Raw genomic sequence first — 12,238 nt, 5'->3', positions numbered from 1 at the left:
ACACACACACACACACACACACACACACACACACATATACGATTGGATAAGTGCCCGGTGGTCTTACAGAAACACTCCATCTCAAGAGTGAGCATTACAGAAGTATACAGATTTAGTGCTGATATAATATCAAGCATATCTGACTAAACAACACCCACCACTAGGTGGGATCCTAAAATATGACATAGATCAATTAAATAAGATAAAAATTATTAATATGTCGACTTACACCAGTCAAAGGCAAACAGACATGTGTAGAATCACCACAAGAGGAAGACACAGTTAGATCATGCAGAGAATGTACAATAAAAGTATTGGGAGTTGTCCATATACCAGCCTGAACAATCTCTTCCAAAGAACGGTGGGTTCGAGCAGCTAAAGACATAATTAAATAACAAATGTGTGTGAAGACACATTATGTAAACAATGACCTTCCATGGACAAGTCAGAATATGCCAGTCGTATGAGTTGACGAACCTAACCAGTAAGCGTAATAGGCAATAAATCACTATAAACAGAGGAAATCTATGGAACAAAGAGATGAGAATGATATTCACGAAAAGAGGTAGTATAAGCCACTTAACATAGCAGGGAACGAAATGGACAAAGTAGTTGATCTGGATCTGAACATAAGTACAGTTGGAAAAAGGAAGGTAAGGAAATATGAGAAAAGACCAAACAACCTTCCCAGGCAACTGATGTCTTGAGAAGGAAGGCCCGATCCAGATAGAGGATAACACATGAGTAATGGTAAAGGATGCAGGAAACATTAACGGCATAAATATTGGAATGATGACAAAGATGGGAATAATAGAAAAACCTACAATGGAATTAAAGATTGAGTGGGGTGAAGAATGGACCTCTCCAGCTGGATCAGAAAACCCCACCTAATTAGCTTCCCGAGGAAGTAAGCAGCATGACTGAATGACTGGGCACAGGAAAAGGCGAGCAGGAGCCAGTAATCCATGAAAGGAGAGTCTAAACACCCAATGAGTGAAAATGACTGACAAAAGAGCATACCACTCGACAAAACACATAGAGCCAAAGAAAGACCAAATGGTACCGCCTGGAACTGGAAGATGTGACCCACATGGATGAACCTGACTCTGGAGCAGTTGTAATATGAAGATAGACATCTGACACATCAATTTGGTCCTCCAGAGTCCTGGGAACCCCCCCCCCCAACACACACACACCTCCAAAGTGAGAGGTAGGACTCCATGGTGAAACGAGGTGGCTCCAGATAAGAGTTCAACTAGGACAGGTGTATGAAGGGTCTCCAATCTCCCGTCTGTCGGAGGACAACAATTAGATGGGAGTAAAACTCAGGTTGAGTGAGTGCCATCCAATCGACATCCCCTTGAACAGACAAGGCAAGATGACCAGAAGAAGTATGATCCCAAGGAGGAGGAAAGGAAATCTGGGAAGTGGATAGGAGAGGAGTGGAACTGAAGGCAGAAACCTTCAGACAGAACCTGTAGGACCCACAAAACTGTCGTGCGGTGTAGCCAAAAAGACACATAAACTAAACACACTTAGAGAGAGTACACATGACTAACAAACTTACAAAACTTAGAAATTAGTAGAGTCCACAACATACATAAAAATAAAAAACTAGCAAAACTATCAAATTCAACCGAAAACATAAATCAATAAGCAACACCTAAAGTACAAACCACTAGAGGAACTTAAAGATAAAAGACATGCAAATATAGAATTTATTTATAAGTCCACTCAAAGAATCAATAAGACAAAGGATACAAAAGTAAAACCTATTCTGATGAATTATAAAAACCAAACTTACCAAATACTGAGTAGGGAAGACATGAAAGACCTAAATTATCATGTGCAGAAATTAAGTCAATCCACACAACCTCACATAAACTTGCTAAACATGGGTATACCTACTGGGAGTGAGGAATACATGTCTAAAACATATCACAGTTATCCTGGGGAAAAGAACAATATCTAACTCAGGAAAGTATGTAGAGGTGCAGTAACAGGTGGAAAGTGCTGTAGAAAGAAATTTTTACTCAGTAGTTATATCCTTCCTCTCAAAAAATCTTAACATGAAAGAAAGAAATAATCGGGCAAACACAAGACATAAACTACCTGCGAAGCATAGCCTGTGCTTCCCTAGCAGATATCTTCGACCCTGAGATCTGGGGACTTGTGTTAGAACCATTGTTTACCATCGTGGAAAGTACGTCATCCACCATATTAAATCTTGAATTCGTATGAACACATTAGAATTCAAAAAACATAAATACTTCTTAAAAAAAAAATGAGTAGAAACAATGGAAATCAAACACTTGTAGAAACTAATATAAATTTGTGATCAAGCACAATCAAAATTTTGTAATCACAAGGAGAGCAAGTTAAAACACTTTTATATACGAGAATGCCCATCAAGAAAGTAAGGATTACTCTAGAATAGTAGAGGGAGCTAGCTGCACTGGTATAGAGGGAGCAGTATGATTGGTGGAAGGTAGTCACATGTTCAGCAATATTCTGAAATGGCTTGAAACTACTGAGGTATAAAAGACTAGTGCATGTTAGCAAAATATTTTAGCAATGCTTAGAGGACAGTGCAAGATTGAGAAGTGGTAAGACCATTTTGGAATTTAGATTTATTTTGCACTTTTTATGGTGGTTACGAGGTCAGGCAAATTAACCAAATACATACAGAGTTAAAATAGAAAAAATAATGTTTTACTGAAAGCAAACATTTGTATTTATTTAGGGTATCTTAGAGATTAAGCAAATGAAATATGACAATTTTCAGGAAAAGAAAAGTATTTTTTAATCTTAACATGACAGTCACTTTGCTTGTAGCAGTCAACATTTTGACTTCATATATACATGGAGAAGTTTTTCTTAAAACTACTTAATTATCAAATCTGATTTTTTTGTGTACAAAAGACTTATAATGTTTACTGAAAGCTTGGCAAATTTTGTGAAGGTACATAAAACATATTAAAAGTTATATTATGGAAACTGAACTCGGTTGAATAGGCCTAGCTCGTAGTGAGGGGGTTAAATGGTTAAAAAAAAAAGTAGCATTAATTAATTAATTGTTTATAATTCAATAAATATTCTTTGTTTACAAAATACATCTTTTAGGGAAAAAATCATTATCAATTTTCAAATTCTTCTTATGAAAACAACAAAACTATGCAAAAAGCTACACAAATATGAGCATGCATATTGAAAGATTATAAAGGCTAACCTCCTCTGGAAGTGGCACTTCTAGCTGCGTCCCTGATGGGGCTTGTATAGCTAATAATGTATCCCCTTCGAAACAATTACAAACGTCTTCATGGCTGACGTAGGCTAACTGAAAGTTTGTTGGGTCTTCTGTGATATTTCTTATACTTTGTTGCACCCAGGAATGGTGTAGGTCCAGTTCTTCTTCTGTATGTGCCAAGAGATTAAGCTCTTCTTTCAGAGTTACTAGGCGTTCTGAAATTTCCCTTGTGTTGCAGCCAGGTCCTGCCCCTCTGTTGAAACATATTTTAATTAATCTGTACATAAAATTTCAACTTTGTATCTTTCAAGCAGACTAGATTTTCTTCTGAAATGTGGGTATTTATGAATCTCTATAATTAAGTAAACAAAATAACATTCTATCATGTGAATGATTCTGGTATTTTTACACTTAAAAGTTTTTCTAAAACTAATTATATGTTGCAGATCTTTTCAGTATTCTAAGTTTTCATTTTATTAAAACCAAGTTTCCTACTTGAAACAATTTTCAAAGTTGATTGTGAACATGTGTATTACAATCGATTATACAAATGTGCAAAGATGGAATCCTATTCAATATATGGCTTAAAAACCTGATAAAACATAGAAAAGCCAAAAAACTTCATGTTATCTGCTCTGGATTTGATTGAGTTATTTAAAATCATTGTGGACCCTAAGCTGACAAAGGAAATTTTGTTTATGTAATGAAATATAACTGAAGATGAGAATCTAAATACAGAGTTGAGTAGTAATATTAAAATGATTTTGAATATGCAAATCAACAAGTCACGTTACAACCATAGCTGATATAAAATTGCAGTTGGATAGCGTGTATCAGAATTAAATTCTGACATGATTTTCCACTTCATAGGTAATGTGATGCTATTGAAAACTGATCAGTTTTGGGAAGGTTATGAAACAGACCTTTCATACACTTAGACCATAAAGATGTGTTCATATAGAGGATTTAGAATTTCCAAAATGAAGATATCTCATGTACTTAACCCTTTGGCAACTGTGTACTCCATAAACTCCTTTCTGCACATTTCAAAGTTTTACTGAGTTACCTTCAAAATTTAATTAGATTTTACTATAAATGTATGTTAATGAAATTAGCATTATCATATACATTATAATTCAAAGTTTTTATATTATCTAAGTTTTAATTCCTTTATTTCAAAAGAAACCTTTAAAAATATACTTAAACTTTAATTTTGAAATCACATGATGCACAGGCATTCACAAATTTTCATTTTATTACTTGAATAATAGAACAGCTATAATGTATATGTATTATCTAAAAACAAAACTACGGGTACAGCACTGTTTATCGTCCTTGTTTCAAATTCCTTTGGGTCAATTCTGAGAACACAAGGAATAAATATTTTCACCCCCCTGATATAGCAAGACCCACCTTCTATACTTATAGACTTGAGATTTTCAAGCCACATGTATTTATTTGACATTCATGTTTATAACCAACAGAAAGAACTAATTAAACTACAATCTCCCAATGGTTTAAAAATGGTACACAGTATTCATTACCAAGTATGCCAAACCTTAGCATTGTTGCTGTTTTTGTACCCACTAGCACTTAGCATTGTTTCTCACCTAGATACATATTAGTTTGACAGTTAAATTGCATTTAGATTGGACTTTTATATTTTAGTTAATTATGTATTATTTGTGTTTTAAAATGCAGATTTGAAAGTTTAATAATTTTTTTAATAAAACCGAAACTTTGCCTCAATTCACAAAGGTTAATTTACTATGCAATTGCAAAAACATTTTGCCGAAGGCTTGCATATCTCTGCCAAAAAATACCATATGTTCCAAGGGCACCCATTAACATGTGATAACATGAATAATAAACAGTAAAGAACAGCAAAGGAAAATAAAACATTAAAAATAAAAGGTAAGACATGAAATTACATATAACCAAAATAAGATATTTTAAGATTATTCAATGAAGAGTTAAAAGGAATGTACATATTTCTATTTGTTAATTTTAAACATTTTATTGCACAGGAAATTCATGATAATAGCTACAGTTAGTGATATGACAGCGAAAATGAAAAATAAAATATAAACATTTACCTCAAAAAACTTTTGATATTCATTATGGGGGTTCTAGAGGTTATGCAAATGAAATTTGAAAAATTTAAGTTAAAAAAAGTATTTTTATACTTAACATGAAAATCACCTTGCACTTAAATTATTCAGAGTCTAAGTGCATATAACTATAGTAAATAACAAATTTTTAGTAGAAAAAATTAAATTTTATGTTTTTCTGAAACTATGTGCCTTTAGGAAAGTCCCTATCATGTTTCAAACAATTTCATCTACTAGTTTTATTTTTGGAACAAAACATGATGAGAATTATGTTACATCCTCACAATGTAAGAATACAGTAGCAAAAGTGTTAAATGCATATAAAAACAATGGAATATAGATCAACTTAGGGTACAAATACCATCCACAAAGAGAACTACAAGTTGTACCCCAGCAGTGGTAAGCTAAGAGCAGGGTCTTTTAATAAGGGAACAGTATACAACATAATTAAGAGGGATCTCCACTTGTAAAAGCAATACAACTCATGTGTACAAGATGCTTCTACAACATATCTGTTTGACTGTCATATAACTCAAGCAGATGGATAATGAAATGGGTATTCATGCTATTCTATATAAAAATATATCAATGAAGTTGCCAGATGCAGCACTTATGAACTTTCATGTGATACAACTATAGAAATTGGTGCTGGGAAACTATCATTCTCAAACACTGAATGGTTTATGTAAAGCAGCAGGGAAAAGTGATGTGCTTCGGACATGAGAACTTTATGATACAGCCCTTTGCAGTGTAAACTATGCTTCAGGGCCATAGTCATAATGCACAGTCACCAGACAGAGAATGACCAAATGAGACAATATCGACTTACAACAACATGTGAGGCTCCAAACTTGTTTTAATATAACTTATCAACCTCTGTACTAACATTAATAAAGATTGAAACATAGATCCAGACTTGTTTTTCAGCAATTTTTTCTCTTTAAGGTATATGGTTTGTCTAATGATGTACTGCAACTGCTGGTTAAAGTGATTTACTCTTTTTCTTACTTTTAACTTCCAATCAAATCAAGCTACTTAATTATTCACTTTGATAGAACAGATGAAAAGAGTAAATTCATCTTTGAAGAAGAAAACCATGTGTAAACTTTATTATGATATAGTTCCAGATTATAGAATATTAATCTTTTAGTCATGTTTCAAAATGTTGTGTTCACAAATTAGTACTTACTTCCACTGGATACTGTTCTTGGACTTTTTCTCAATCAGTCCAATCCCTTCAAGTACATTGGTGATATCATATATTCTTCTTTTCTGTCGCACAGCAAGAGTGTCAGCTGCCTGTCACATAACAAAAGTAAATAAAAATGTAGATGGTAAAGATACACTAGTTATCCCTTCTTTTTTAACTATATTAACTTCAGAGGATTAGAAATAAAAATTTACCCTGCAAAAAACTCAATAAAAATAATAATGAGGTTTGTTGTCAACACTCTAGTTTCGCTTTGTGTTTAAAATTATATCAGTTGTACTTTGGCTAAAATCAATCAAAAATACCTCAATGAAATTGTGTTTCCATTACATTAAAAGATTATAAAACCCTAACACTCTCAACAGGTGAACCTGTCTTCACATTTCTCCATTTTAGTACCCACCAACTTACAAAACAATACAAGACTAAAATTTCAGATCAATGGACAGACTTTAGTGCATTTCACAAAAAAAATGAACAGAATAACTTGTAGTTTTCAGAAATATATTCATATCATTGCATAAAACACCAATTAAGAACTTACAAAAGGTGGCACTGATGGTCCATTAAGATCAATGTTAATCCTAAAATAAAAACATCCAAAATCCAACAAGACTAAATACTATTTTTGCATCTATATACATTAGAAACAAAAACTGGGGATAATCTACATCAGTAGTTCCCAAACTCTTTTAGTCTGTGGCTCCTATGATGCAAATAAAAAAGTTTGAGGCCTCCCAACCCATAACTTTAGCATGGTGATTGAAAAACAGTGCTATAGTAAAAGCAATAACATCTCCTTTCAACATACTGTATCATTTAATTAATTCAATATAATTTTTATCGCCTTATTGAGAGTTAAAATTAATTCAGCATCTTTGTTTTCGGACCATTTTTTGATGGCCTCCAGGGGGGCTCACAGCTCCCACTTTGGGAAACACTGATCTACATTACACACACACAGACTCTACACATTCATAAAGCAATTATTTATCAAATTAACATTCAAAGAAAAAATAATTCTCAAAAGAATAATCAAGGTTCAGGTTTTTATATCTTACAATTATTATATATTTCAGTAATTCATCAATATATACACGTATATGTAAAATACCTTCCTAAATCAGCTAAGAAGCTCTAAGAATCATGATCACCAGTCAAAACACCTCTAGCTCTTTTAAACTTTGATGAAAGGCAGGACTTCTCTTTAGTGAATCCAGTTTTTTTCCCTCATGATATATTTTACTAAATATTTTTCTCAAAGCTTCTTTTATCAAACTCTTTTAAGTAAAAAGTGATTATAATTTCTGAAATTTTGTTGTAAACATTGTTTCAAAAAATGATAAAAAAAGACTACCCTTTGTCTTAGATGTCTTTTTGTTGTTATTGATCAGAAAGTTCCATTTTGTACATCTAAACACTTTTAGCTTCTTTGATATTCTTTACCATTCAACAGGAGAATCATTTCTTAGTTTCCCTGTCCTAGGTACATGTTCTAACATTTTCCAAAATCCAAGTATACCTCTTGAAAAATTCTATTGAAACTGATGTCTTATCAACAATTATCTTAGCATCTAGTGAAAATATGGGTTTGACTCATAAGTTAGTTGGCATAAAAAGTTGTAAGAAGACTTGTGACAAACTGAATTTTTAACAAAAAATGTATTTATTGCACAAAATTTCTTTTATTGAAATATAGTAGAGGTAGGATGTCCTTTAGAACTTTCATTAGCTTCAAGAGTAGGCTGGTGATATCATTAAAGCACTCAGGTAACCTTGTTGGTGTGAGGGGGAGCTCAGGCTGATGGACCATCATTGTGCTGTTAGACAAGATCTTCCTAAAGTGTAGCTGAAGTTTGCACCTATGAAAAATTTTGAAAATCAAGACTATCAAAAACACTATTTTCTGCATTTTATGGCCTCTTTTCATACAATATGAACAAAAATGGCAGCTTGAAAATGTAATAAACATTTGTATTTATATCCATTTACATGTTTAGTTTTATTTGCACTAGGAGTGTAACACTCCATTTTTTTAACCCCCTTGCTTTTGTATAAATACTGTGACTGTTTCTTTTATCACTCTGACAATGCCTTTGAAGTAGACAAAACTAGTCAGCATTCTTGAAAATGTTTTATTTTGTGTGTGTTCTGATTCACTGAAATAATTAATAACAGTACAATCATATTTCATTACAAGTGGATAAGCATGCAATAGCCAAGTGTATAGCACTGATTGTATGACAGGAATATGTGTTGATATATGATATACTTTCCTTGCTTGAGAGTTAGAAATAGTTTCAAAATTATTTCAAAACAGCTTTTTTTAAGGCAAAAAGAGACTCATGAAAGGTTGTAATGAGAGTTATGGTGCTAACAGGATAAATAAAAAGCTAGTAGACAAAGTCAGAATAGCTGGGTAGATGAGTTGTAAATAGCAAAAGTAGGGGGATTTTACCCAGAACCTAATGAAAACATTATCCTGACTCTAAATTTCCCTCCACAAATAGAAAATTAATCACTAAATCCATCTTACCAAAGTTGGTGTCATAAGTATACATGATATTCAAATCAAGCAATGGATATCTTATCAAACGTTTTCTAAAAATCAAAGGTATAGATGGGCGATTAACTTGATATAATCGATTACTTATGAGTATTAATTACATTGCATCCTGTAAAATAATCAATTAATCAAAACTATTGTTTCCAATTATTCCAAATATTGCCATTGTCACTTCTCGTTATTTTTGAATAATCCAAGGTTGTTCAGCTTCACTAATAAATGTCACGACAAACAAAAATAATCAACAAATCAAAATCAGTGCTTCCCTTTATTATTATTTTTAATTATTCCAACTATCCAAGTCTTTTGTGAAGATGATCAATAAATTGAAAATAATTAATGAGCACTATGATTAATTGATTAGAAAATTACACTGATCACCCAGCTATAATCAAGGGTTCTTTTCAGTTAGAAATACCAATCATAATATCTTGAAAACTGGGACAGTACATGGTCTCTTGAGAAATGATAAATTCTTTAGAAATTCATCAACAGATGGATATTTCTAGCTTTTATCATATGATGAAATCTGTGTGCTTGGACAATGGTAAAACTTAAAGGTTTACATTGCAAATTTACATTATTTTGCAGTGGATATGTAGCTCATCAAGATATCCTAAGAAAGCCTGCATTAATACAATTTAACATCCATGTGTTCTACTACCTATGAAATTAGAAACATATGAAAATACATCTGATTTGTAATACAAGAAAAAAATTTCTAAAAACACGAGAAGACAATAAATGCTAATAATTAAAATCCAATGAAACTATTAAAAAATAAATGAAACCAACAAAATATTCTGTGTGTGAAAAAGGGAAATGATAAAATTATGACAGACACAGCTCTTTTCACAGTAAGTAGTACTTCAGTAAATTAGTCTAAAACAGTAAGTTATTTAAATTGGTAACAGATGAATTGTTGAAAGGTGTTGCTAGACAGTTGTCTTTCCTCTAGTCATCAGTTGAAAATTGGTGACTGGCAGATAGCCTTAGTAGCTTTGCTATAACACAGACAAGGTGAACAAGTTTTATGGCAAAGGGAATCAAACCTGAGATCCTTGAATCATGACCTCTCCCCACAAATCAACAAGTTTGAACAAACCTGAAGTAAAAACAAAACATGTAAGGCTAAAATTAGGCAGACAGCCTATCATGTAATTTTGTCTTAACATCGAATAAGCAAAACGGTAAATAAGAACCTTAATTTTTATTCATTTCTTGACAGTCAATTTTTATTATAATTTTGATTATTCAATTTAATTGTAATTTTGATTGATCACTTCATTTACTTGATATTAGTGCAATTAAACACTGATCAATGTAATCTATGCTCATAAGTAATTGATCATATTCCGTACATATGAGGACCAAAGCTGTTTGTTCTGTTGACAGTTGCTTTTTCTCTCAATTTGGGTATCTTACTCAAGTAATCAATTCTTGCGAGATTCAGAACTGGATTAAATTCCAAACTCTCTTGGTTAGGAAAATAAGATTATGGCAAACTAAAAGATATCCTGTTCTGTAGATTTCACAACTTTTGATTTATAGGTGTTTTTTAAGGGGGGTGCTAGTACAAATAAATATTTACAATGGGAAATTTAATCCATAGAGCTAGATGATTAAATGGACTAATCAATGTAAATTTAAGAAATACTGAGCATGAATTTTATACTAAATTAGAAAACAGTAAATATATGCAGTTACTTAATGCTCTATGATTATTACTTTAAAGTAAATTTTCTCTTTTTCTATAAACATTTCATAACTATGGTTTACATTATAATTTATGATGAGAATTATCTTTACTATACAACATTACAAGTGTAAACTACTGTTTACTGACTAGGTAAAGTGCCTATGTATCACTGTTCTAGTAGTACTACTACTTACTAACTTAGTACAAGGTTTCTACAAACACTAATGTACTGATTTACAAATTAACGTTTAATTTTATGTTATTTGTTTAACTTTAAGTATTTCTTAACATTTAAATTCTACTTCTAGTGACTCACGTAAGTTTGTTGTACAGCTCGTGTTCATTAAAATTAAATTCTTATTTACCTTTTTTAAAGTATGTTGGTTCTCAATTACATTGTAACTTGTAAGTGAATATGTAACTATAAGTTACAAGTTACATATTTTGCTTACTTTTGACAAGTTTTTACTTTTGAACAGAACTTACTAGTGCAGTAGTCCTAGTAGTACTACTAATAGTAATACTATTACTAAATCATCGTAAATGTATGATTATGATTTGAGCTTCCAAGTTTTAATTTTAAATAACTTATAGTTATACGTTACATATATTTCACTGCCACGACTACATCTTACTCTTTAACAGTTTATTATTATTCAACTAGAACTAAGTTAGTTTACTTTAAGCTTAGCCTAACTATTTTAAACTAAAGTTAAAATTTAAATTTCAAATTCAATTTCAAAACGTTGTTATTGTACACATTAAAAAATCCATTTAGGACATAATCAAAATTTCCAAACATTCTTGGCTTACTAGCATACCACTTTTAAATCCAATACACCATCCTTAGCTTCTTGCAGTAATGACACAAACTTTGTTGTTAATAGTCCCAAACTTTTCTCATGCCTACTTGGTGTGCCTACTTCTGCCATTTTAATTTTTGTGCCATAGACTCATAGCCGTTAACATCTCGTTAAGTCCCGCATATAAGGGGACTTATTGTGATTGCGTATTTTATCAATTAAAAAAATTGAAAAAATTAGCCTAATTTAGATTCATGACAGGTAAAATTAATGAAAAAATAAATCTATTACGTTTCTTTGTTTTTAGAGCAAAGCCACATTAAGCTATCTGCTGTGTCCACCCCGGCAAACAAGCCCCGGATTTTAGAGCTTTCAGTTCGTAGATTTAACGCTGTCCCACCAGAGAACAAATCTATTATGAACTTCTGACCTAAACTAAGATTACATCTAGAAATCATCTAAAAAATAACAAAAAACATTAATGAAGACAATTCTATATATGGAACTGACTATAAATATGCAATATAATATTGATTGCATTAAACTGAATTATCAGATAAATATCCTCGCTGTTAAAATATAGTTACGTCTCCAGTCGTTAG

The 12,238-nt window shown here is 31.9% G+C and overlaps 1 protein-coding gene across 2 annotated transcripts in view; it reads right to left on the bottom strand.

Moving 5' to 3' along the window:
• Positions 1-11,976, bottom strand: part of LOC106468372 (transcription factor E2F4-like) — a 33,762-nt gene extending 21,786 nt beyond the window's left edge. The window contains exons 1-4 of one of the 2 annotated variants that reach the window (XM_022396716.1): positions 11,655-11,719; positions 10,187-10,239; positions 6,548-6,657; positions 3,230-3,500 (exon numbers count right to left, since the gene is read on the bottom strand). In XM_022396716.1, coding sequence (XP_022252424.1) covers positions 3,230-3,500; positions 6,548-6,657; positions 10,187-10,204 — 399 coding nt within the window. In that variant the 5' untranslated portion in view covers positions 10,205-10,239; positions 11,655-11,719. Of the gene's footprint in view, positions 1-3,229; positions 3,501-6,547; positions 6,658-10,186; positions 10,240-11,654 lie in introns of both variants that reach the window. The other variant, XM_013928790.2, reaches the window with a different exon arrangement.
• Positions 11,977-12,238: the final 262 nt, after the last annotated feature.

This window comes from Limulus polyphemus, unplaced genomic scaffold (assembly GCF_000517525.1).
Source record: "Limulus polyphemus unplaced genomic scaffold, Limulus_polyphemus-2.1.2 Scaffold2982, whole genome shotgun sequence".
Classification (NCBI taxonomy): domain Eukaryota; kingdom Metazoa; phylum Arthropoda; class Merostomata; order Xiphosura; family Limulidae; genus Limulus; species Limulus polyphemus.
The sequence above is the reverse complement of the archived record's forward strand: the minus strand, read 5'-3'. Positions and strand labels throughout refer to the sequence as shown.